The 24732-nt window shown below is 48.7% G+C and overlaps 1 protein-coding gene across 3 annotated transcripts in view; it reads right to left on the reverse strand.

Annotated features, from left to right (window-relative positions):
* The window catches only part of HSBP1L1 (heat shock factor binding protein 1 like 1), an 18079-nt gene extending 1469 nt beyond the window's left edge, over window positions 1–16610 (reverse strand). The window contains exons 1-4 of one of the 3 annotated variants that reach the window (XM_044242768.1): window positions 16517–16610; window positions 15493–15559; window positions 14481–14590; window positions 2203–2284 (exon numbers count right to left, since the gene is read on the reverse strand). In XM_044242768.1, the coding sequence (XP_044098703.1) occupies window positions 2249–2284; window positions 14481–14590; window positions 15493–15559; window positions 16517–16567 (264 nt within the window). In that variant the 5' untranslated portion in view covers window positions 16568–16610 and the 3' untranslated portion in view covers window positions 2203–2248. Of the gene's footprint in view, window positions 1–2202; window positions 2285–12046; window positions 12804–14480; window positions 14591–15492; window positions 15560–16516 lie in introns of those variants that run through there. The other 2 variants (XM_044242769.1, XM_044242770.1) reach the window with 2 other exon arrangements.
* Window positions 16611–24732: the final 8122 nt, after the last annotated feature.

Genomic DNA, 24732 nt, shown 5'->3' on the forward strand with positions numbered 1-24732 from the left:
TTACAGATGTCCCATGCAGGGGTGCCTGGTGGCTCAGTGGGTTAAAGCCTCTGTCTTCAGCTCAGGTCATGATCTCAGGGTCCTGGGATTGAGCCCCCGCATTGGCCTCTCTGCTTATCAGGGAGCCTGCTTCTTCCTCTCTCTCTCTGCCTGCCTCTCTGCCTACACATGATCTTTGTCAAATAAATAAATAAAATCTTTTAAAAACAATTGCCATGCAGGTTACGATTTTGGCAGTCAGAGTTGCTGGACTTCTTTCCCATCGGAGTGGAGTTCAAGTGTGTGTTCTGTAGGACCCCGTGTTTGATGCGTCCTGTTGGGGGCGGGGAGTGGCGTGTGAGCCTCCCAGGGCTGCCCTGCAAAGTAGCCCAGACGGGAGTGACAGCGGACAGGAGCAGGCTTCCAGATCTGAAGGCAAGAACTCTAGATCCAGAGGTGGTCAGGGCTGGGTCCTTTGGGGCTGTGCTGGAGAATCTGTCTCCTGCCCCTCTCCCAGACCCTGCTGCTTTCTGGTGATCGTTGCCTGCTTTGGCTTGATGCTTCGCCCCATCCTGGTCTTCATCTTCACATGGCCTTCTCCCTGTGTGTGTGTCTGTGTCCACATTTCCTCTTCTTATAAGGACACTGGTCACTGGAGAGGGCCATCCTATCTCCAAATAAGGTCACATTGTACTGGGGATTGGAACTCCCGACTTAGGCAGGGTGTGCCTGGGCGGCTCTGTTGATGTGAATTGTCTGCCTTCGGCTCTCTCGTTATGATCTCAGTCCTGGGATCGAGCCCCGCATCAGCTCCCTGCTCAGCAGGAGCCTGCTTCCTCCTCTCCCTCGCCCTCTGCCCCTCCCCCTGCTTGTGCTCCCTCTGTCAAATAAATAAAATCTATTTTTAAAACTCCCAACATAGGAATTTATGAGGAGGCATAATTCAACCCACAGCAGAATCCGAAGACTTGAGTTCAGAAAGAATACACTTGGGGGAGAAAGTGTCTTTTATTCTGGTTATAAAAACAGTGCAATAAGATAATGATTCTAGGAGTCCTCCTTTTTTTTTTTTTTTTTTTTTTTTCAATTTATTTATTGAGAAAGAGACAATGAGAGAGAGCGTGAGCAAGGAGAAGGTCAGAGGGAGAAGCAGACTCCCCGTGGAGCTGGGAGCCCGATGCGGGGCTCGATCCTGGGACTCCGGGATCATGACCTGAGCCGAAGGCAGTCGTCCAACCAACTGAGCCACCCAGGCGTCCCTAGGAGTCCTCCTTTTAAATACAAAGAGTAAGTTGTTGCTCCTTCCTCCGAAGATGGTATCCCACGTACTCAAGCAGGCTGCATCTTCCGTGGAAACCGCGCGCGCAGCTGGTGGCCTCCTCCCAGGCTTGCGCCTCTCCTGCCCCACAGCTCGGCGGGGGGTGGGCGGTCGGGAACTTCCCCGGCACATCTCGTCCATACCGGCTCTCCTGTGACAACTCCCGTTTTCTCTCAGGTGAGGAGGTGGCGGTGTCTGCTGTCCTGCGGGTGTCTCAGAATAGAGCCTGGTGGGCCTCCGTGTGCGAAAGCCACGGCCGGGTTGACCGTGCTTGAGACGCGAGGGCAGACCAGCAAATGCACACGAGGCGTGCTTGAAGTCGATCTAAAACTCCAAAGCAGGCTCACCGCATTGCTCCAACCTGTGAAACAGGGCGTACAGGGCCCTGACAGGTGGGGGGCGAGGGGAAAACTCATCGTGACCCCAGGCCCGGGCACGTAACAGACGTTCAGTGTTCCGCTTCTGATGTTTCTCCACGAGAACAGCCGAGGATCCCCTGACAAGCTCTGGGTTTTGTCATCGAGGAAAACCTGCAGATGCCACTGCCCACGCATCAGGGTGCTGCGACCAGATCCAAAGGGTCTGATTTTGTTTTTTAAGATTTTACTTATTTATTTGACAGAGAGAGAGATCACAAGTAGGCAGAGCGGCAGACAGAGAGGGGGAAGCAGGCTCCCCACTGAGCAGAGAGCCCGATGCGGGGCTCGATCCCAGGACCCTGAGATCATGACCTGAGCTGAAGGCAGAGGCTCAACCCACTGAGCCACCCAGGCGCCCCTAAAGAGTCTGATTATTGCAAGAGTCAAGGACGCGGAGAAACTGGATCACTCAGACGCTGCTCAGGGAGAGGAGTACGGGCGACCCTTGGGAAAACGAGATAACTTGCATGTCCGTCAGCTCCAGAATGGGTAAGCAATGTGGTCCGTCTGTACCATGGGATGTTATTTGGGGCTAAGACATGAAGTACTGATGTACCGTATGTTGAACCTTGAAAACATGAGGGTAAGTGAGAGACTAAGCACCACATATCGTATGATTCCCATTTTTATGAAATGCCCGGAATAAGCAATTCATAGAGACAAAGTAAATGAGTGGTTAGGGGGAGGGGGCCAGAGGGAGGTGATCGCTGATGGGTGTGGAGTTTCTTCCTAAGACAATGAAAACATTCTGCGACCGGCTATGGTGATGGTGGCACACATCTGTACATCTACAAAACCACCGGATTGTGTTAGTTGGTTAATTGTGTGGCATGTGAATTACATCTTATTGATAAAGCTTTATTAGCTGCCGAAAAATAAGCAAAGAAAATTACATCCCACATTTGTAAACTTACCCTGTAGTAGTGCTATAAATGTGTTTAGGGCGCCTGGGTGGCTCAGTGGGTTAAGCCGCTGCCTTCGGCTCAGGTCATGATCTCAGGGTCCTGGGATCGAGTCCCGCATCAGGCTCTCTGCTTGGCGGAGAGCCTGCTTCCCTCTCTCTCTCTCTGCCTGCCTCTCTGTCTACTTGTGATTTCTCTCTGTCAAATAAATAAATAAATAAAATCTTTTAAAAAAAAATGTGTTTATAAGTTCATGTCTTATTTTGTACCTACTGTCTACCTCAGCCTGAATTAAGTGATTTACAAGCCATTTTCTCAAATCCTTCCAACCCCCTGCCAGTAGCTAGCGTGCAGAGAAGGAAAGTAAAGGTTAGGCTGTGCAGAGTCCCATCTCATCCAGAGAATGTGGCTTCAAGGCTGGATCTGTGCGGCTGCCGGGCCGCCTCATTGCTGCACACATTGCTTTGTTCAAGTGCAAATTAACCAGTGCAGAAGGTGCACCAGTATCCCCGGTTCCCTGAGCACTGAATGGTTTCTGTATCTCATCCTCCCCGGGGCAGCTTGTGCAAAGTCCAAGAGCTAGTCTTGGCAGCTTACACAGAGGCAACAAGCCTAGAAGGTACAGCATATATTCAGGGGGGACAGCAAGTAATCAAGTACCCCGAGAAAACGGACACATAGGAGATAGGAAAGACTTTATTGCAGCATTACTGGAAACAGTCAAATGGAAAACAGAACCCAAAGGGTTACCACACAGCTGTCAGTGACTGAAGCAGAGCTACACACACCAACGTAGACAGCCGTCCTGAAACAGCCACTAGGTGTGCAGAGCACCACGGCATGACGCGTCTACTTACAGCTTGCAGACATGTGAAACAGCTTTGCAACATTGAAATAACCAGAAACCGCGTGTGTTTGCAGTAGATTGCTGTGTGGGTCCCTGGGGTAGACTGCCTCTTCCCTGCTGTTGTGAGCAGAGAAGCAAGGCGTTGGGGTCACTGATGGAATCAAAACTACAACAACCCTAAAAACTGTGCCTGGATTTTAACAAAAACTGGATTTTGGTTCCTCGGGTGGCTCAGTTAAAATGTAGGATATTGAGGCACCTTGGGGGCTCAGTGGGCGAAGCATCTGCCTTCAGCTCAGGTCATGATCCTAGGGTCCAGGGATGGAGCCCCACGTTGGGCTCCCTGCTCAGCGGGGAGTCTGCTCCCTCTGCCTGCAGCTGCCCCCACTTGTTCTCTCTCTCTCTCTCTCTCTCTCTGTGTCAAATAAATTAAAAAGAGGGAAAAAAATATAGGATGTGTCCATGGCCTCACCACATTTCTGATCTGAAAGTTGAGGTGCTAGTTGGGAAAGTCTGATATCTTGAAAATCAGAATGGGGAACTTTGGGAGAACTCACTTATATGGTTGCCATTTTGAATAGTTTTTCTACATCATCTTTACTAAAGGCTTTTAAAATACATCTGGTTTTAGTATTCTTTTGTGGCATTTTTACATTTGTCATCAAAAGCTAGACAAGTGGAACACTAATGGCGTCTTAATGAGACTTGTACTGTCTTGCACACTGTGTTGGGGTGACATCCCACTAGCCTCCCCAACCACTGTTGTAACCCCATCCTCCAACTGGGCTTTGATTTTCTTGTTTAGTAGAGTAGTTAAGCTCTCACACATCTCCATGGACAAAAAGCACCATATAAAGGATTGCAAAATTATTTTGAAACTCTAGCAATTCAACTATTAATTTATTTTTTTAAAATTATGAGTAGCTCCTGGGCCCCAGGACTGAGCAAAATCAGTCTGGTTGCTTGCTGCCTTGTGAAGATAACCAAATGATCATGTAAAAAGTGAAATTACGACTGTGATAGTCAACAGCAGAGTGCCAGGAGATCATATACCAAGTAGATCTGACCCAGATGGGGATTCAGCGGGAGAATCTCTGAGGAGATTATTTTCAAGCTGATATCAGATATTAAAAAGCAACTAAGTGGGTGTAGGGGTAATTGCATTCTAGAAGGGGACCTGCAGGAACAAAGGCCCATGGTGGGAAGGAGGCGGGCTCATCTGAGAACTGTGGTGGCTTAGGTGGAGTGGGCAAAGGATGCTTTGCCTTGGGAACCAGGTGTAACATCAGCTTTTTATAGATTTTTATTTATTTATTTGATAGATCACAAGTAGGCAGAGAGAGAGGCAGGCAGAGAGAGAGGGGGAAGCAGGCTCCCTGCTGAGCAGAGAGCCCGATGTGGGGGCTCGATCCCAGGACCCTGAGATCATGACCTGAGCCGAAGGCAGAGGCTTAATCCACTGAGCCCCCCAGGCGCCCCAACATCAGATTTTAGTTCTGAGGTCTTTCTGTCCCCTTGGAAGAGCTAAAAGGGGATTGGGAAGAGAGTTAAAAGTCTGTGGTGATAGATCAGGCAAGAGACTGTAAAGAACAGAAGTTAAATGTGAGAATTTAAAACTTCACACAACTGCTTCTAGAGCTGCTGACTGACAGATTTAGGCCTTTATTATTAAACTTGAGGTTTTCATAAGTTCCCTAATTTTGAGGTAAATGAGTTTTAAGTTACAAGTTTATGAATATAGCATTTGATACTGAATTCACAACATTTACTTAAGTATTCTGTGAGTAAATTGCTTGGTGCTAAAAATCATGTTTGTCCAGTTTATGTTTGAATAAGTGTGTTTAAGCACATGTAATTCCATCTACGACTTTCCCCCTTTTCCTTATGGAAGCATTTTGATTTCATTTAAATATATGTAACATGGAACTGGAAAATACCGATCCTTTAGGAATATGTTAGGGCACTAGATGAGAAAAATATGCAGCCAAGAATATTATATCCAGCTAGACTATCATTGAAAGTAGAAGGAGAGAGAAAAACTTCCAGGACAAACATAAACTAAAAGAATTTGCGATCACCAAACCAGCCCCACAAGAACTACTGAAAGGGGTCCTCTAAGCAAAGAGAGAGCCTAAAAGTAACATAGACCAGAAAGAAACAGAATACACAGTAACAGGCAATACAGTGTCACTAAATTCATATCTTTCAATAGTTACCCTGAGCATAAATGGCCTAAACACCCCAATCAAAAGACACAGGGTATCTGATTGGATAAAAACCAAGACCCATCGTGGGGCACCTGGGTGGCTCAGTGGGTTAAGCCTCTGCCCTCGGCTCAGATCATGATCTCAGGGTCCTGGGATTGAGTCCTGCATCAGGCTCTCTGCTCATCAGCGAGGCTGCTTCCCCTCTCTCTCCTCCTCTCTCTCTGCCTACTTGTGATCTCTCTCTCTCTCTCTCTCTGTCAAATAAATAAATCTTTTAAAAAATTAAAAAGACCCCTCAATTTGCTGTCTGTCAAATAAATAAATCTTTAAAAAAATTAAAAAGACCCCTCAATTTGCTGTCTGCAAGAGACTTGTTTTAGACAGAAAGACACCTCCAGATTGAAAATGAGGGGAATAGAAAGCAATTTATCATGCTAATGGATATCAAAAGAAAGCTGGGGGACACCTGGGTGGCTCAGTTGTTAAGCTTCTGCCTTTGGCTCTGGTCATGACTCCAGGGTCGTGAGATTGAGCCTGCATTGGGCTCCCTGCTTGGCGGGAAGCCTGCTTCTCCCTCTCTCACTCCCCCTGCTTCTGTTCCCTCTCTTGCTGTGTCTCTCTGTCAAATAAATAAATAAAATCTTATTTTAAAAAAATAATGAGTGAATGGGTCAACCAGGAAATTAAAGAATAATTGAAGAAAATCATGGAAACAAATGATAACGAAAACACAATGGTTCAAAATCTGTGGGATGCAGCAAAGGCAGTCCTGAGAGGAAAGTATATAGTGATACAAGCCTTTCTCAAGAAACAGGAAAGGTCTCAAATACACAACCTAACCCTAGACCTAAAGGAGCTGGAGAAAGAACAGCAAAGAAAGCCAAACCCAGCAGGAGAAGAGAAATAAAGATCAGAGCAGAAATCAATGAAGTAGAAACCAAAATAACAGTATCAACGAAATCAGATCAATAGATCAGTTGATCAACAGATCAATGAAACTAGGAGCTAGTTCTTTGAAAAGAATTATTAAGATTGATAAACCCCTGGCCAGACTTATCAAAAAGAAAAGAGAAAGGACTTAAATTAATAAAATCATGAATGAAAGAGATCACAACCAACACCAAAGAAATACAAACAATTACAAGACCATTTTATGAGCAACTATATGCCAACAAATTAAGTAATCTGGAAGAAATGGATGCATTCCTAGAAACCTGCAAACTACCAAAACTGAATGAACCAGGAAGGAAGAACTGGAAAACCTGAATGGAGCCATAACCAACAAGAAAATTGAAGCAGTCATCAAAAATCTTCCAAGAAACAAGAGCCCAGGGCCAGATGGCTTCCCGGGGGAATTCTACCAAACATTTAAAGAAGAATTAATACCTATTCTTCTGAAACTGTTTCAAAAAATAGAAATGGAGGGAAAGTTTCCAGACTCATTTTATGAGGCCAGCATTACCTTGATCCCCAAACCAGACAAAGACCCCATCAAAAAAGAAAGTTACAGACCAATATCCCTGATGTACATGGATGCAAAAATTCTCACCAAAATACTAGCCAATAGGATCCAACAGTACATTAAAAGGATTATTCACCACGACCAAGTGGGATTTATTCCAGGACTGCAAGGTTGGTTGAACATCTGCAAATCAATCAATGTGATACAACACATCAATAAAAGAAAGAACAAGAACGATAGAATCCTTTCAAGAGATGCAGAAAAAGCATCTGACAAATTACAGTATCATTTCTTTTTTTTTTAATATTTTATTTACTTATTTGACAGAGATCACAAGTAGGAAGAGAGGCAGGCAGAGAGAGAGGAGGAAGCAGGCTCCCCGCTGAGCAGAGAGCCCATGCGGGGCTCGATCCCAGGACCCTGGGATCATGACCTGAGCTGAAGGCAGAGGCTTAACCCACTGAGCCACCCAGGCGCCCCTACAGTATCATTTCTTAAAACTCTTAGCAGTGCAGGGAAAGAGGAAACATACCTCAATATCATCGAAGCCATCTATGAAAAACCCACTGTGAATATCACTCTCAATGGGGAAAAAACTGAGAACTTTTTCCCTAAGGTCAGGAGCATGGCAGGGATGTCCATTATCACCACTGCTATTCAACATAGTACTAGAAGTCCTAGCTTCTGCAGTCAGACAACAAAAAGAAATGAAGGCATCCACATGGGCAAAGAAGAAGTCAAACTCTCACTCTTTGCAGATGATACGATACTGTGGAAAACCCAAAAGACTCCACTCCAAATCTGCTAGAACTCATACAGGAATTCAGTAAAGTGGCAGGATTTAAAATCAATGCAGGAAATCAGTTGCATTTCTTTACACCAACAACAAGACAGAAGAAAGAGTAATTAAGGAGTCGATCGGCACCCAAAACTGTAAGATAACTAGGAATAAACCTAACCAAAGAGGCAAAGAATCTGTACTCAGAAAACTATAGAGTATTCATGAAAGAAATTGAGGAAGACACAAAGAAATGAAAAACCATTCCATGCTCATGAATTGGAAGAATAAATGTTGTTAAAATATCTAATGTACGTAGAGCAATGTATACATTTAATGCAATCCCTATCAAAATACCATCAATTTTTTCCCACAGAAATGGAACAAATAATCCTAAAATATGTAGGGAACCAAAAACGACTCCGAATAGCCAGACGCATGTTGATAAAGAAAAGCAAAGCTGGGAGCATCACAATTCTGGACTTCAAGCTCTATTACAAAACTGTAATCATCTAAAGACAGTATGGTACTGGCACAAAAACAGACACAGATCAATGGAACAGACTAGAGAGCCCAGAAATGGACCCTCAACTAATCTTCAACAAAGCAGGGAAGAATGTCCAATGGAAAAAAGACAGTCTCTTCAACAAATGGTGTTGGGAAAATTGGACAACCACATGCACAAGAATGAAACTGGACCATTTCCTGATACCACACACAAAAATAGACTCAAATTGGATGCAAGACCTAAATGTGAGAAAGGAATCCATCAAAATCCTTGAGCAGAACACAGGCGGAAACCTCTTCAACCTCAGTCTCAGCAACTTCTTCCTAGAAACATTGCCAAAGCAAGGGAAGCAAGGGCAAAAATGAACTATTAGGACTTCATCAAGATCAGAACCTTATGCACAGCAAAGGAAACTGTCAACAAAACCAAAAGACAACTGACAGAATGGAAGAAGATATTTGCAAATGACATATCTAGATAAAGGGCTAGTATCCAAAATCTATAAAGAACCTTTTACTCAACATCCAAAGAACAAAGAATCCAATCAAGAAATGGGCAGAGGACATGAACAGACATTTCTACAAAGAAGACATCCAGACGGCCGACAGACACATGAAAAAGTGCTCCACATCACTCGGCATCAGGGAAATACAAATCAAAACCACAATGAGATATCACCTCACACCAGTCAGAATGGCTGCAATTAACAAGTCAGGAAATGACAGATGCTGGCGAGGATGCGGAGAAAGGGGAACCCTCCTACACTGTTGATGGGAATGCAGGCTGGTGCAGCCACTCTGGAAAACAGCATGGAGGTTCCTCAAAAAGTTGAAAATAGGGGTGCCTGGGTGGCTCAGTGGGTTAAGCCTCTGCCTTGCGCTTGGATCATGATCTCAGGGTCCTGGGATCAAGCCCCGAGTAGGGCTCTCTGCTCAGCGGGGAGCCTGCTTCCCCCTCTCTCTCTGTCTGCCTCTCTGCCTCCTTGTGATCTCTCTCTCTCTCTCTCTCAAATAAATAAATCTTTAAAAAAATGTTGAAAATAGAGCTACCCCATGACCTAGCAATCGCACTACTGGGTATTTACCCTAAGGATACAAATGTAGTGATCCGAAGGGGCACGTGCACCCAAATGTTCATAGCAGCAATGTCCACAAGAGCCAAACTATGGAAAGAGCCTAGCTGTCCATCAACAGATGAATGGATAGAGAAGACGTGGTATATATACACAATGGAATACTACGCAGCCATCGAGAGAAATGGAATCTTGCCATTTGCAACGAAGTGGATGGAACTACAGGGTATTATGCTAAGCGAAATAAGTCAATCAGAGAAAGACAATTGTCATAGAATCTCCCTGATACGTGGAATTTAAGCAACAAGGCAGAGGATCACAGGGGAAAATGGAACAAGACGAAACCAGAGAGGGAGACAGTCCATAAGAGACTCAATCTCAGGAAACAAACTGAGGGTTGCTGGGGTGGAGGCAGGTGGGAGGGATGGGGTGGCTGGGTGATGGACATTGGGGAGGCTATGTGCTAGGGTGAGCACTGTGGAGTGTGTAAGACTGATGATTCGCAGACCTGGACCCTGAAACAAATAATGTACTCTATGTTAATAAATTTAGAAATCTAAAAAATTAAATAAAATTGAAAAAAAATGTTAGGAAGATGTTAAAACAGGAATGATATTATAAAATGCCAAATAACCTCTAAAGGCGGGTGTCTGTGGTTTGAGTAGATAATTGAGATATTAAATGTCAGACTATGAAAGGGGATCAGCTTGGAACTTTCCTTGGAAAGAAGTTAGTGTTTGGGAGAGCATAAATGTTTCTTTTTCATTTCTTAAGTAGGCTCCACACCCCATGTGAGGCTTGAACTCGTGACTCTGAGATCAGGACTCGCATACTCTACCGGCTGAGCCAGCCAGGCGCCCCCAATGTTTTTATTTTAGTTATTAACTAATAGAAGCTTTCTCCCACCCCCTTTTTAAAAGATTTTCTGTATTTAGTTTGAGAAAGAGTGTGAGCAGGGGGAGGGGCTGGAAGAGAGGGAGAGAGAGTCTCAAGCAGACCCTCCCTCTGAGTGCAGAGCCCATCTTGGGGCTCCTTGGGGCTCGATCCTGTGTCCTCGAGATCACACCCTGAGCTGGACTCAAGAGTCAGACGCTCAACCGAATGAGCCCCCCCCCCAGGTGCCTAGAAGCTTTCTTTTCTACTTACTTAAAAATCCTGGATTTTGAATTGTGGTCTGTGCTATTAATGAGGACTCAGATCTGTTTGGTTTACTTCAAATATCCACTTTAATTTCTGCTGAGATTATGATAGGAGCCAAGATGTTTTAAGATTGCTCACATACTCCAATGGAACTACTATGATTTTAAACCACCAAGAATACTGAATCTAAATGATGCCATTTTAAAACTTTGGATTAAAAAAAGAAAGACATGGGGACGCCTGGGTGCTCAGTCAGTGAAGTGTCTGCCTTCAGCTTGGGTCATGATCTCGGGGTCCCGGGATTGAGCCCTGCGTCGTTCTCCCGCTGATTGGGGAGTCTTGTTTCTCTCTCTGCCTGCTGCTCCCCCTGCTTGTGCTCTCTCTATCTCTCAAATAAATAAAATCTTTTTAAAAAAATAAAATAATGAAACGAAAGACACGCACCCCTTTTGGGAGTATAACATGACACTCCCTTTCTTAGATGCGTTTGACTAAATGTACTTCTGACCCTAAGGAAATGTGCACAGAATTCATGGTAACAGCGCTCCCCACGGCATTATTTGTGACAGCGGGAAAGTGGGGAGCAGCCTCGGTGTCTGAGGGGTATTATAGGAAAGTTCAGATTATTACATACGATAGAATAGTAGTCAGACATTTAAAAAAAAAAGTATGAAAAGTGTATGAAATTCTCACAAAATGTTTATGATATGAAAAGAACAGGATATGAGATTATAAACAACATGATCAAGCATATATAAAATAGTATATGCACAGAGAAGTGCTTACAGTGGTTAATTCTAAATTGAGAATTCTGGGTAATTTTGATGTTTATATGAAGAATAAGTTTTATTCATTTGCAGGTATAAGTTTATTTTATACAATGAGAGCCTATTATCAACCCTTTTTAATTTTTTTTAAAGATTTTGTTTATTTATTTGACAGACAGAGATCACAAGTAGGCAGAGAGGCAGGCAGAGAGAGAGAGGAGGAAGCAGGCTCCTGGCTGAGCAGGGATCCTGATGTGGGGCTCAATCCCAGGACCCTGAGACCCTGACCTGAGCCGAAGGCACAGACTTTAACCCGCTGAGCCACCCAGGCACCCTTACTTTTTTTTTTTTTTTTTTTTTAAGAATTTTTATAGGGGCACCTGGGTGCCTTGGTGGGTTGAGCCTCTGCCTTCGGCTCAGGTCATGGTCTCAGGGTCCTGGGATCGGGCTCTCCACTCTGCGGGGAGCCTGCTTCCCCTCTCTCTCTGCCTGCCTCTCTGCCTGCTTGTGATCGATCTCTCTCTCTCTTTCTGTCAAATAAATAAATAAAATCTGCAAAAAAAAAAAAAAGATTTTTAAAATTTATTTGACAGAGCACGAATGGGAAGCAGTAGAGGGAGAGGGAGAAGCAGGCTGCATGCCAAGCAGGGAGCCTGGGATCATGACTTGAGCTGAAGGCAGATGCTTAATCGACTGAGCCGCCCAGGGACCCTGAAAAAGAACTACTTCCAAAAAATGATTGAGAAGCTGGTGTTGTTTGCATAGTTACCACCTGCCAGCCCCTTTTTAGATGATCATAGCTCTATTTTACTTTAGCTTAAAGAGGCAAATCACACAATTACTTGATTGTCTCTCTATAACCTACAAAGTGCCCTGAAGTACGTGTGCATCTCCTGGGTAACTACCCTCCAGGAGCGGGGTGGGCGAGGCTGACCGAGCTCCCGGACAAGCTGTTCTCTTGGGTTGGGTTGGGTTGGGTCTGGAGAACACTGAATCTGTTTGGACTGGACAGATTAAAATGAGTCTTCCCAAACACGTGGGAGTGGAAAAGCTGTGTTGGAATGCAGTTATTTGAAAAGCAATCTCAATCAGAAAACAGCTTATGACACTTTTTAAAAAGATCTATGTAGAACTTAATTCAGGAAAAAAACATTGACCTAATGTAGCTTATGCTTTTCTCCCATGATTTATAAATACAAGGTATATATTTAAAAAATTTTACAACCATCTTTGTTAATCATTTCCTGAATTATGTTCTTCCTGGATTGTTCTTTTAATCTTTCTTTTTATTAGAATGAATTTTTAAATTAAGTAGTAAAAGTCAGAACTCATGCAAATTATTATTTTAAAAGTACAGTTTTGACTTTATCACATTTTCGAGTGACTGGTCTACCGTCCTCAGTTCTGTAAGAAAAAAATTGAAAGAGGTAATGGTTGATTTATATACCAATCAATGTACAGTTAAATAAACAGGAAGCCAAAGCTTTCAAGAAAAATACCTTAATTTCCTATAGTTATTAAAAGATTTGTGGATAAGAAAAATTCAATATATAGAAGAACATACATGTTAATTGCTTTTCCTTTTCCACTGATGGAGTCAGACGGAAGGTGAGGAAACAGTGTGAAACAACAAAACACTGCTTCTCATCCGTGTCCCACCGCCGTGACGGACCCTCCCGGGCAGCCCGGACAGAACCCCTGTGAGGTACACTGTGTCTCTGCATGGAATTAACTGCAGGAAGGGGGCCACGGTGTCGTGCAATGGGGACACTGACAGACCGAGAACGTCTCCGACATTTGGGGTTCACCGACTCTGCCTCCTCCCATCACCCCTCCCCAGGACAGCAACACGGGTTTCAGAGGTGTGCAGAGTCCCCCCCAAGTCCGCGGCACAAGCCCGCTGTGAACCCTGACCTAGTGCAACCGGCAGACCCAGATTTACCCAAACATCTCTATTTAGGTCTTCCTGTTTGTCTCAGCAGCAGGCCCCCTTTTAAACAAACTTGGGCGTCTGACCTCTGGGGCCGCAGGCGCCTCCGACAGGGAGGCTTCCACATCTACTCAATCATTTAACTTGATGCCTAATAGTCGTGGTTTTGACTAAATTTAAAACAGCAGCTGGATCTGGGTGACGAAGGGAAGGACACGGGTTCCTGGGCTGCCAACCCCAGCCTGCAGCGGGCAGTGTCCTCAGCCCTGTCTTACCGCCAACTCAGCCCCGCGGGAGGAGGGCTTGGCTGGGAGGCTGGGGGCCAGCTGTGCCCCGAGGGCACCTGCACACACTGCGCCCCTGCAATGTTTTGCTCCCCTGGGCAGCAGGGCGCGGCCTCGGGCTACCTTTCCCCCCCCCCCAAGAGGAGACACAGGTATTTCTAAGTCACTGGGAGGTGAACCGGCCCTGATTCAGCAGGTCAAGTACAGATCATTTGCCCCTGACTGAGGATAACAAAGGCACCTTAACTATTCAATCAAAATTGGCTTAATTAACCAGAATATTTTGGAAACAAAATATGGGTCCGTATCTTCATAAAATAAGGCTGTGTCTGTCCCCACGTCACACGGGCGTAAATCTGGTCTGAACCCTGAAGTCAAGTAGGGTTTGCAGCTGCAAGATTAAGTGCGACATTTCGCGGGAAAAGAAATGTTTGCATTGTGGGGGCCGGCGCCGGACCCTCAGGAACCACCATGAAACTGAGGGCTTAATGCACATGCATTTTCTTTAAATGGTCATAGAAATACATGGTCCCCACAAAAACTACTAGTTCTACGCCCCAGCCTCTACTCCGTCCTAACTTGTGCTTTGATTGAAGACTAATTTGAGGGGTAGTAGGAAAAATACTGTAGTAAAAGCCAACTGTTCAATAATAGAGCCTGTGATTTTAAAATACACTTTTTAAGGAATTATGACGAGGAGCATTCCAGTTGGTCTGTTTAGAAAAGAACACTTGTAAATGTCTTCTATTATTCCTGAAGGTTTTCTATGTAGGATAAAGGCAGTAATCCCCACAGTGAACGAATATGGGATCGTATTTTTCAAGATGAAAGCAATCAAAAGATAATGTAAACGGCCAACATAGTTACCTCCCTGCTGAAGACCACTTGTTCCTTAACGGAATTTTGGATCCCAGCTCGCACCATGAGCTCACTGACATTCTTCTGCAGATCCTCAATGCGACTTCCCATTTCTTCCAGTACAAGGTCAAGGAGGCTTCAAACCACACCTGCTCATCAAGGCGACTGAAGAAAACGCCCAGGGCTACTGATGCAACTTTTAAACCGAGGGACTCACCTCTGGGTCAGCACAAATTAACCCTTTCTCAGAGGGTTTCGTGGTGTGTCTTTACCCTTGGAAGTGTGAGCTCGGTTCTGAAAGCTTGGCTCCCTTTATGTGGACACAGATTCAGACGCATGAAATGGTCTTTGTCGGTTTAATTATGTTTCAACCAAACTCTAATGAATGAGTTTACTGTATATATAATGGAAACTAATTCTGTTTAAAACCAACTTTCCTACAGTTTAATTTTACCATGTTTAAGGATAATTTTTCCCTATGAGAACCCATCTACAGAATCAGAAGTTGAAGTAAATGGTTCCATATGCAAATACTTTACATATAATTTCTAAGGAATGACCTTAATGTTATGAAGTGATCTCTAGCTCCCCAGGTCTTAGGGCAGAAGTTACCATTATGGAGGTTTGCTTGAAGTGGAAACAAACTTTCTATCCTAATTCTGTTTGAATTCATGTCTTAACAAAGCAGTAAGCTGACATTCCCGCTTACGTTTCCAAGTTTCTGATTGGTGGAGTACAAATGTCATTCAGATTTATTTAGGGCTCGGTGGAAAAGCCCCATCCGGGCAGGATGTGCCTTGTATTTTATCATTGCCACACAAAATGCCCTGTTTTGCTGGTCAGGCAGGAAGTAATTACCTGTGAGTGGTAATGGCTACATCAGGATACCAGGGAGAGCCACGCGAATGTAAACCCCAGGCAATGCTAGGTCAGTCATCCATTAGTAGCAGACGAAACGATGTCCCATGATAATTTGAGTTCAAAAGCATCGCAGTATTTGTTATAAGATAGAAAAGGATATCTCTGAGGTTTAATGTTGCAGTCAGAGCTTGAAAATGTTCTTGAAGTTCCTGAAATAGATTTTCTGCCTGAAAAAATGAACCACAAAGCTGAATGTAATATATATATGCCTCTTGATGTCTGTAATTAAATTAGATCTATCGCCTTCCTTTAAAAAAAAAATATTTACTCTCGATGTAGGACATTTGCGCCTCATGGAATAGATCATCCTTAGGGAGATAGTTAGGTTTCTGACAAGGTGCCGAGGACTTTCCATGCAAACGGTCAGGAAAACCTTTCCAGACGGTGCTGGGACGAGGAGAGAGCCCAGCGCGTAACAAGGTCAAGCGGGGCTGCCCTCCCCTCCCACTCCCCGCAAAAACTAGCTCGAATCGATCCTGCACCTGAATGTAGGCGTTACAACTACCGATGGGCAGCAGGGGACGCGGGAGAATGTGACAACTCGGGGCACCCCCGCGAGTCCCCGAGGAGCGCGGAAGCAGCGGCCGCAGCACCTGCCCGCGGCCTCCCTCGGGCCGCCCTGAGCGGGGGTTGCGGCCCGTGTCCACCGGCGGCAGAGGCGCGGGTGCGGTTCCTGAGACAAGCCCTGGTCCTGCGGGCTCCGGGGCTGGCAGACCCGCGTGCGCAGTGCGGGGCGCGCGTGACCTCCGCGCGCGGACCAGAAAGCCCGGGCGGGGGCCGTCTAGACTCTGCATCTGCAGGTGGAGACGCTGCGGCGCCTTCCCTGCGGACGGGCTCGCCTCCGTTCTTCCTCGCGTGGTCAGGACCACGCGGACGAGGAGCCGAAGACAAGCCCCGGCCTGTCAGCCTGGCGGCCCGACGCGCGCCGGCCGCCGTGGCCGCGCGGGCTCCTCCGGCGAATAGGGCGCGGGAAGGGGTGCGGGCCCGAGAGGCTTGCAGGGGAGGGTCGGGGGGAGCCTGCCCCAGTCCCCTCCCGCCACGCCCACCCAGGACCCGCCCTCAGTCCCGGAGGCGGTGCCGGTGCGGAGGGACGCGGAGGAGGGAAGGGAGGGGACCCCACTCACCGCCTCGCCCAGCGCGTCCCCGCCGGGGGTTTTGGGTCCCCGCGCGTCCATGTCCAGTGGGTCCTGGTGTCCGGTGGGTCCCAGTGGGCCGGGTGGTTCCCCGCGGACCCGGCGGCCCCTGGGCGTCAGCTGCGCTACACCCCGACAGGCCCTCGCGCGGCGCAGGGCTGCTTGGGGGGGCCGGTCGCCGAGATGCTCAGCCGCGGGGGGAGTTGGGGGGCCCTGGAGGAGCCCCGATGTAGGAGGCAGTGCAGCACTCGGGTCCCCAGAAGTGAATTCCCGGGCTGGCGCGGCTGCCTGTGCGGAGACAGACAAACAAAACCGGGGCGGTTCCCGGGAGGAGGCCCGGGGAGGTGCGGGCTCCTCCGGGCCTGACGGTCAGCTTCCCCGCGGAGGGAGGGGCCGCCTTGTGCAGGGAGGGGCCTGTGCACCTGCTAGGCCGGCGGGGCCAGCCCGGCCAGCCCGGCCTTCTGGAAGACAAGACGCACCTCCTGTGCAAGGGCGGGTCCCCTCGTGCAGGCTGACAGCCGCACGGGGCCGGCTGCGCGCCCTGGGCACTGCTGACACCCTGGCCGGCTGACCTGGGCGGAGGCCAGGCAGGCCTTGCTCACCCTGCCAAGGACTGTTTGCTTTGTTTTCATTGCATCAGAGATGAAAGAGGAAGGCAGAGGGAGCGTCGCCTTATTACTATGGTAAAATGCACACAGTATCAACTTTACCATCTTAACAGGTCTGATGGGGGTCCCACTGGGGTCCGGCTGGGGTTCCGACTGCGGATCCTACTGGGGGTCCGACTGGGGTCTGGTGCGGCAGCCCTGAGCACATCCAGGTCGTATTGTTGTGCCATGGTCCCACAGCCCTCCTGCAGGGCCCCTTCCTCTCCCCACTGCTGGTGAACTCCACGTCCCCCTCCAGGACCCCTGGTACCCCCCATCCTCCCATCTGCCTTTATGTTTCCTGGTCACCTTTCTAAGGAGCTCGGGGAGATGCTGGGGTAACTCAGCTGCTGCCCACACACAGCCCGAGTGTGCCCCCCCAGCCCCTCCAGGGGACGGCCATCTCTTTACGTCCCTGCCGTTCCTGTGGTCAGCCTTAACACTGAGACTGTGACCAAGTCCTGGCACGCTGCCAACACTCGCATCCCTGTTCTGATTTGATTGAGGGGTTGGAAGGAAGATCTCATGACCCGTTCCCTCCTTCCAGCGCCCATCAGTCCTGTCTGGATTGTGGCTCGTGGGTCACTTCCTGGGTGACCCCCCCCCAGGACTCTGTTGTTAGCCGCTCCCTCAACAATAGGTGAACACCCAGGTGTTGAATGTGTGTGTGAGACACGGTGTGCAAAGATGCCCAAAGGCGTTATCATCAGGAGAATGCACATCCAAACCACGGTGAGGTCCCAGCTCACACCCACCGCGAGGCTAGAAGTGAAACCATGACAGGTGCGGGCGGCCGTGGAACGTGCCCTTACAGGTTGCCGGTGGACGGCCGCCGGTGTGGAGTTAAAGTTACCGTGGAACTTGAACTCCGCCTCTGGATACGTGCACAGGGAAGTGGCAGCGTACGCGTAACACAGACGTTCACAGCAGTACTGTTAGCAATAGCTAAAAAGTGGAAATGGGCGCCTGGCTGGCTCAGGCCGTGAAGCATGGGACTCTTGATCTCAGAGTTGTGAGTTCGAGACCCCAATTCAGTGCAGAGATTTAAGCATAAAATCTTAAAAAAAAAAATGGAAACAGTCCAAATGTCCAATACATGACGCACGGACAAGCAGAATGTCGTCCACTGTCCAATGGGCTGTTACTGAGCCAGGAGAAGGAGGCTGGATGGTAAACAGGGATGAAGGCTGGGAACGGTGTGCTGAGTGACAGGAACCAGTCACAAAAGGTCATGCCCTGTAGGGTTCCCATTCCATGAAATGTCCAGAATCAGTGAATCAAAGGGAGAAAGCAGACTGGCAGTTGCTGAGGACAGGCATGGGAGACACTGCTCGGTAGTTAAGGGATATCTTTGGGGGATAATCTGAAATTAGCTTATGGTGGTGGGCACATAACCCTTGCAGTCAGCTGCAGCTCACTGAATCGTGTAGATTAAATGGGTGGGTTTATGGTATGTGAATCATACCTCAGTAAAGCAGCTATTAAAATAATAACTTTTTATTTATTTTTTTTAAAGATTTTATTTATTTATTTGACAGAGAGAAATCACAAGTAGTCGGAGAGGCAGGCAGAGAGAGAGAGAGAGGGAAGCAGGCTCCCTGCTGAGCAGAGAGCCCGATGCGGGACTCTATCCCAGGACCCTGAGATCATGACCTGAGCTGAAGGCAGCGGCTTAACCCACTGAGCCACGCAGGTGCCCCAAAATAATAGCTTTTTAAAAGCACGGCTGTTTTGCTCCTTTTCATGTCTTTCCAAGCATCTTCCCTTTGAGAGGGGCTGAGGAGGAAAGGTGTGCAGTGTGAACACTGGGGTGTGGGAGATGGAGGGGGCACCCTCTGGGCTACTCCAGGGGGAAGGGAGGCAGGGAGGGTCAAGGGCTAAGCCCTGCGTGAGGGATCCACCGCTTCAGGCCTCCAGTTTCTCTTGGAAGAAGGCAGAGGTGGGGAACTGCCAGAAGGAGGGGCCTCGTGCAGGCTGATCTGCATCCTCTCTCAGCTACTGAGCACCCAGCAAAAACCTGCTAGGCCGGCAGGGCCAGCCCGGCCTTCTGGAAAACAGGACGCACCTCCCGTGCAAGGGCAGGTCCCCTCGTGCAGGCAGACAGATGCACGGGGCCAGGCTGTGCGGCGCTGGGCACTGCTGACACCCTGGCGGGCTGACCTGGGGGCTGGGGCAGGCCTTGTGAGCATCCTGGGAGTGTGGATTGGGGGTGGGGGACTCTGGATGCTAATAACCGGTCCTAGCTGAGGTTCGTGTTCCTGCGCACCCCATACTGGCTATGCCTTCCTTGCTTTTAATTACCGGCAGTAGACAGAAGGCAGTGAGCTTGGCCTGGCCCGTGGGAGCCTGGGATGGAAACGCAGACAAGCAGAGGCTCTTGTCTCTAAAGCCACTGGCATGTGTCTCCCCTGCATGTGCTTCTCTTCCCCAAGGAGCCTGTCTGTGAGTCTACCCAGCCGGGCCTTAGCTCATCTTTCAGTCTAAGCTTCCAGAACCGGCTGACCAAGGCAGTTAGCACCTCTGTGCTCGGCAGGCCCCTGGGGAAGTAAAGACGGGGGAGGGGTCCCCTGCCCGACGGTGGCTGGAGGTCTGTGGGGCGTGGACCTGATACAGATGGCCCGGGACCCCCTTCAGGAGGTAGAGCCTCAGAATCTCCCATCAGAGTCCAGGGTCTTGGGCCTGGGAACCAGTCTCCTCACCAAGCTGGGAATGGTGAGAAATGGTGTGAGGCCTCCAGGACAGAGAATCCCTAGGGTAGGTGGGAAGGTTCTAGAAGTGGAGCTGGTAGGGGGGCGGGTGGCCAGGAATTGAGGCAGGAGTAACGGGAGCTAGGCGTTCAGCGCACACTCTGGGGTGGCCTTCCAGCCACAGTCCCCACAGCCCGTGGTGCCCTTCCTGAGCCCAGGAGTCTGTGTTTCTGCAAACACATCTGTAATTCTTCTGGGCAGCCGTGATGTGTGTGGTGTTGGGCCAGGATCCAAGTGGCCTCCACGGCTCCGTGACTTTCGGGGAGATGAACAGGCTTAGTCTTGGGGGGGAGGGCGTCATCGCAGCTGAGAGACAAAGCTGTGTGGGGGGACCTAGGAGGACAGGAGAAGCGTCATAGAAAGGGGACGAGCCAAACACTTTCTGGAAGAGATACTATAGAATCTAGAATAAATATAGAATATTTAATACATAATATAATTTGATTAGCAATATGAAATAAATATAATATATAATAAGTGATAATACTTATTATTTCCACTTTTGTTCATTTCCCCGATAACCCGCGCAAGGCAGATATTGTTACCCGTTTCACACATGACCCTAAACTTCACTAAGCTATTTGAGATCGTAGTGCATGGTCAGCAGCAGGGTGTCCGCACTGAGGACACATCAACAGAATGAGAGGGCAACCTACAGAACGGGAGGAAATATTTGCGAGTCAGGTATCAGATGAGCAATCGATGCCAGAATATTTACACGGTTCCTAAAACTCAACAAGAAACAAGCCCCTGACGGACATGGGCAAAGACTCGAGCAGACATCTCTCCAACAAAGATGTGCACGTGAAAATAGGCTCCACATTCCTGGTCAGAGGGAAATGCAAATCGAAACCCCGGTGAGGTCCAGTTCGCATTCATTATGATGACTATTAGCAAAGACAGAAACGGCACCTGTCAGGGAGGACCGGGAGAAACTGGAACTCTTGTGTGCTGCTGGTGAAAACTTAAAATTGGACAGCAGGTCCTCAAAAGATTAAAACTAGAATCACCATATTAATCAGCAATTGCACCTCTGGGCATCTACCCCCAAAAGTGAAAACAGGGACTTGGAAAGGAATCTGTACACCCGTGTACGTAGCAGTGGTGTCTCAACATACGCTTGGGGATGGCCGCCAGTGTGTATCTGGGCGTTGAGAGATACAGGAAGTTTCCAAAGGCATTTTTATATGTTAGGGTAGACCTAGGGTTCTGGCGGGGGTGGGTGGGCTAGGATTGCCTTTTGCCCTTCGCAAAGCATTAACATTGAGGCAGCTGCGTCCCTAGAGGACCGCCACCCTGCCCATGTCAAGGACTCGTCAGTGGGCTGCAGGTAGTGAGGAAAGGTAGTTGTTTTCTGCCTCTGCTTCCTGCACCACGAGCACCTTGAACAGCTTCTAATACATGCCCGCATGAGTCCCCGTAAAGGTAGCCCCGCGCCTCCCCTTGACCAGCCTCTTGTCTGGTTTGCACTCCGCACCGTGCCCCTCCTGGGAGGCTTCAGCCCCTCTCCGAAGCCACCCCCAGGAGCACAGACGGTAGAGCAGCAGCATTTTGTGCGGAGTACAAAGCCGGCCCTGCTCCTTCCGCTCCTCGCAAACACAGCGCTTAAGAGACATCAGCCTTCCCAAGTGTCTCGGCAGAAACTCTGCAGCTCTGGCTTGGCTTTTGGCCACCGGACACTTCTCCCCTCAGGTAACCTCCTAGCCTGTCAGTGGGCTCCTGTCTGTGTCCCCCACTTGCCTTGGGAACAAAACCGAAGATCTGAGAAAAGCAACATGAAGTTTCTTCATGTGACCCATTAATCAAGCCCCAGTCCTAATGAGAAACAATCATGGAAACAATGATTTCCTAATGGAAACAGTCCGGCTGGGGGACCGAGGCAGGTGTTCGCCTCCCTGGGAGGCTGGGGTGCTTGTTCTAGTCAGAGTGTGGGGACCCCAGGAAAGGTGTGTGGAAGGAAGGAGAGAAACCCATAAGAATAGAGAGCCCTGGGGACTTGGTAACCAGTTAATATACACTTGCTAATTAAACTTTCCTGGGGCACCTGGCTGCCTCCGTTGGAAGATCACGTGACTCTTGATCTCAGGGTTGTGAGTTCAAGCCCTGTGCTGAGTGTAGACATTACTAAAAAATAAATAAACTTAAAAAATATTCTCTTTAGAAAAAAAACATATATTCTCTTTAGGGGCACCTGGATGGCTCAGTGGGTTAAGCCTCTGCCTTCGGTTCCGGTCATGATCTCGGGGTCGTGGGATCGAGCCCTGCATCGGGCTGTCTCCTCGGCGGGGAACCTGCTTCTCCCTCTTCCGCTCCCCCTGCTTATGTTCCCTCTCTCACTATCTCTCTATCTCAAAAATCTTTTTTTAAAGATTTTTATTTATTTATTTGGCAGACAGAGATCACAAGTAGGTGGAGAGGCAGGCAGAGAGAGAGGAGGAAGCAGGCTTCCCACCGAGCAGAGAGACTGATGTGGGACTCGATCCCAGGACCCTGGGATCATGACCTGAGCCGAAGGCAGAGGCTTAAACCACTGAGCCCCCCAGGTGCCCCTCAAATAAATAAAATATTTTAAAAAATCTCTTTAGTATAACTTTCCTTTTACCTTATGATTTTGCAAATGAAACAACTCTGCTACTTTTGGTCACATTCAGGGCAAGATCCTAAAATTTAAAATTCCTGAAGGAATGTGAATAAAAACAGAAAACTAAAGTTGCCTGGAGCATTTCTGGAGCCCATTAATTACCCTTTAACAAGTAGCCCACCCAGTAGGTGCGGCAGTGGGCCAGTAGGAAGAGGATCTCTGAGGGCCTGGAGCCGGGCTTCTGCTGGCCCGAGAATGGGGTCCTTCCTCTCTGCTCCCGAAGTTTCAGTGTGGGCGTGAGACCAGCAGAAGAAACCAGATGCACAGGGCCCCTCGTTGTAGGGTTCCATGCACAGGAAATATCCAGAATAGGTAAATCCCTAAAAGCAGAGAGCACAGGGGTGGTTCTAGGGAGGGAGGGGAGCAGGGGAGGGCTGTGGTTTTCCTTGCGGGGTAGAGAAATGTCTGGGAGCCAGACAGGAGAGGGGCTGGCCCAGCTTGCGAATGTACCAGATATCACTGAATCGTCCGCTTCCACAGCGCGGAGTTTGCGTTGTGTGGATTTTGTGTTGTATGAATTTTGCCTCAATTTAAAGAAGATAAGAAAAGGGGGAGCTTCATAAGCAAAAGTGTGTATTTCTGGAGATGGAGAGCCCAGGGCCTGTGTGTCTGTGCACGCGTCTCTGCATGCCGTGTGCGTGTGCGCGTGCAGGCGTGTGTGTGCTACTTGGGTTAGCATGAAGCGTTCTTGCTGGGGGGGGCGAGTGCGGAGGCCGGCGTCGCGGGCAGTGACACCGGTGTCGCGGGCAGTGACACCGCCGTCCGTACCGCATCAGTTGGCTTCCGCAGGCCTTCCTCGGTTTCTTGAGTTCTGTCCGTAAGTCCTCGCTTCCTTCGCTGCTGAGGAGCCTTCGGCCCATTCGCCGTCGTCGCTGCTCGTCCCGAAACATCCGCCGTGTGCAGTCGTGTGTTTCTGCCACGGGAGCTCAGGCCGAAGCTCGACTCTTCGCGCTACAAGATCTTTCATTCCTTTCTTCAGTGGGTTTTTACCAGAGAGTAACAGGGCCGTGTTCCAGTGGTTTTCGTCTTGTTAGCTGGCATCTCTTTCCTCGGTTTGGATTGGAAATGGTGTCTCTTCCGATTATTAGCGAAGAGTTTTGAGCAAGAGACAGCCTCGCTTGCCTCCTCTTCTCTCTCACACACCTGCCACCCGGTCAGCAGGACAAGCCGCTTCGCCAGAGCTGCCATTTCGCTTCCTGAAAAGCGAGTGAAAACTTTCCGAGGACTTGGGGGCCTCTGGTGTGAGGTCGGCCGTTCTCCGAGCTCTGCGCGTCGCTGTGTCTGGGCTCTGCGTCTGCTGGTAACACGGGGCTCATTCTGGTATTTTCTGTCTGGATTTGCTCAAATTCAAACTTCGTCTTCTCTTTACTCAGTGCAGTTTCATTGTGGGTTTTCTCTCTGAGTGTGTCCTAAATCATTCCTTGAAAAATGTGCAGTGGTTAAAATCCTGTAGGAGTCGCGCACACCCCAGCTCTTCCCTGGTCCCGGACTTAGGAGAGGCCCACCTGCTCTGGTTCCGTTTCTTCACGCGCGGGCACGCCCTTGAGCTCCGCGGCGTTCTCAGAGACACCCCGGTTTTGTATGCGGCTCCTTGTCCCTCACCCAGACGACGACCTCCAGCTGCGGGTTCCGTCAGCTCCGGACACTGTGCGGTGCCCTTAGCTGCCCGCAGACGTCATCGTCACTCACCGGTGGAGTGTCTTCCTCCCTCCCTCCTTCCTTTCCCCAATACTGTTATTGTCTGGCAAATTTTACGAATTGCATGTATTTCCCTTAAGATATTTTGAAACTTCCCACACACTCTGTTGTTCAGTCACTGATACCTTTCACACTTTCTGGAGAGTGTCCAGAAGCAAACCGGAAAGCACTCAGCTCCCAGCAAGGCAGTCGTGGCTCTAACCTCCCCGGGACCGTGGACGCCAGGCTCCTGCCTGATCCCTGGGCAGCATCACGGAGCGCCGCCCCCTCCTTTCCCCAGTCAGGCTTCCGGAGGCTTCGGAAATAGGATTCACGCAGGTAGCGTTTCGTGCTGTTGGTTTCCTTCTCTCTCTCTCCCTGTTTAAGATTTTATTTATTAAATAAATAAGTAAGAGAGAGAGGGGACGAGCCCAGAGGCTGAGGGAGAAGCAGGCTTCCCGCTGAGCAGGAGCCCAAGGTAGGACTCAATCCCAG

The sequence above is a fragment of the Neovison vison genome, chromosome 3 (genome assembly GCF_020171115.1).
Source record: "Neovison vison isolate M4711 chromosome 3, ASM_NN_V1, whole genome shotgun sequence".
Lineage (NCBI taxonomy): Eukaryota > Metazoa > Chordata > Mammalia > Carnivora > Mustelidae > Neogale > Neogale vison.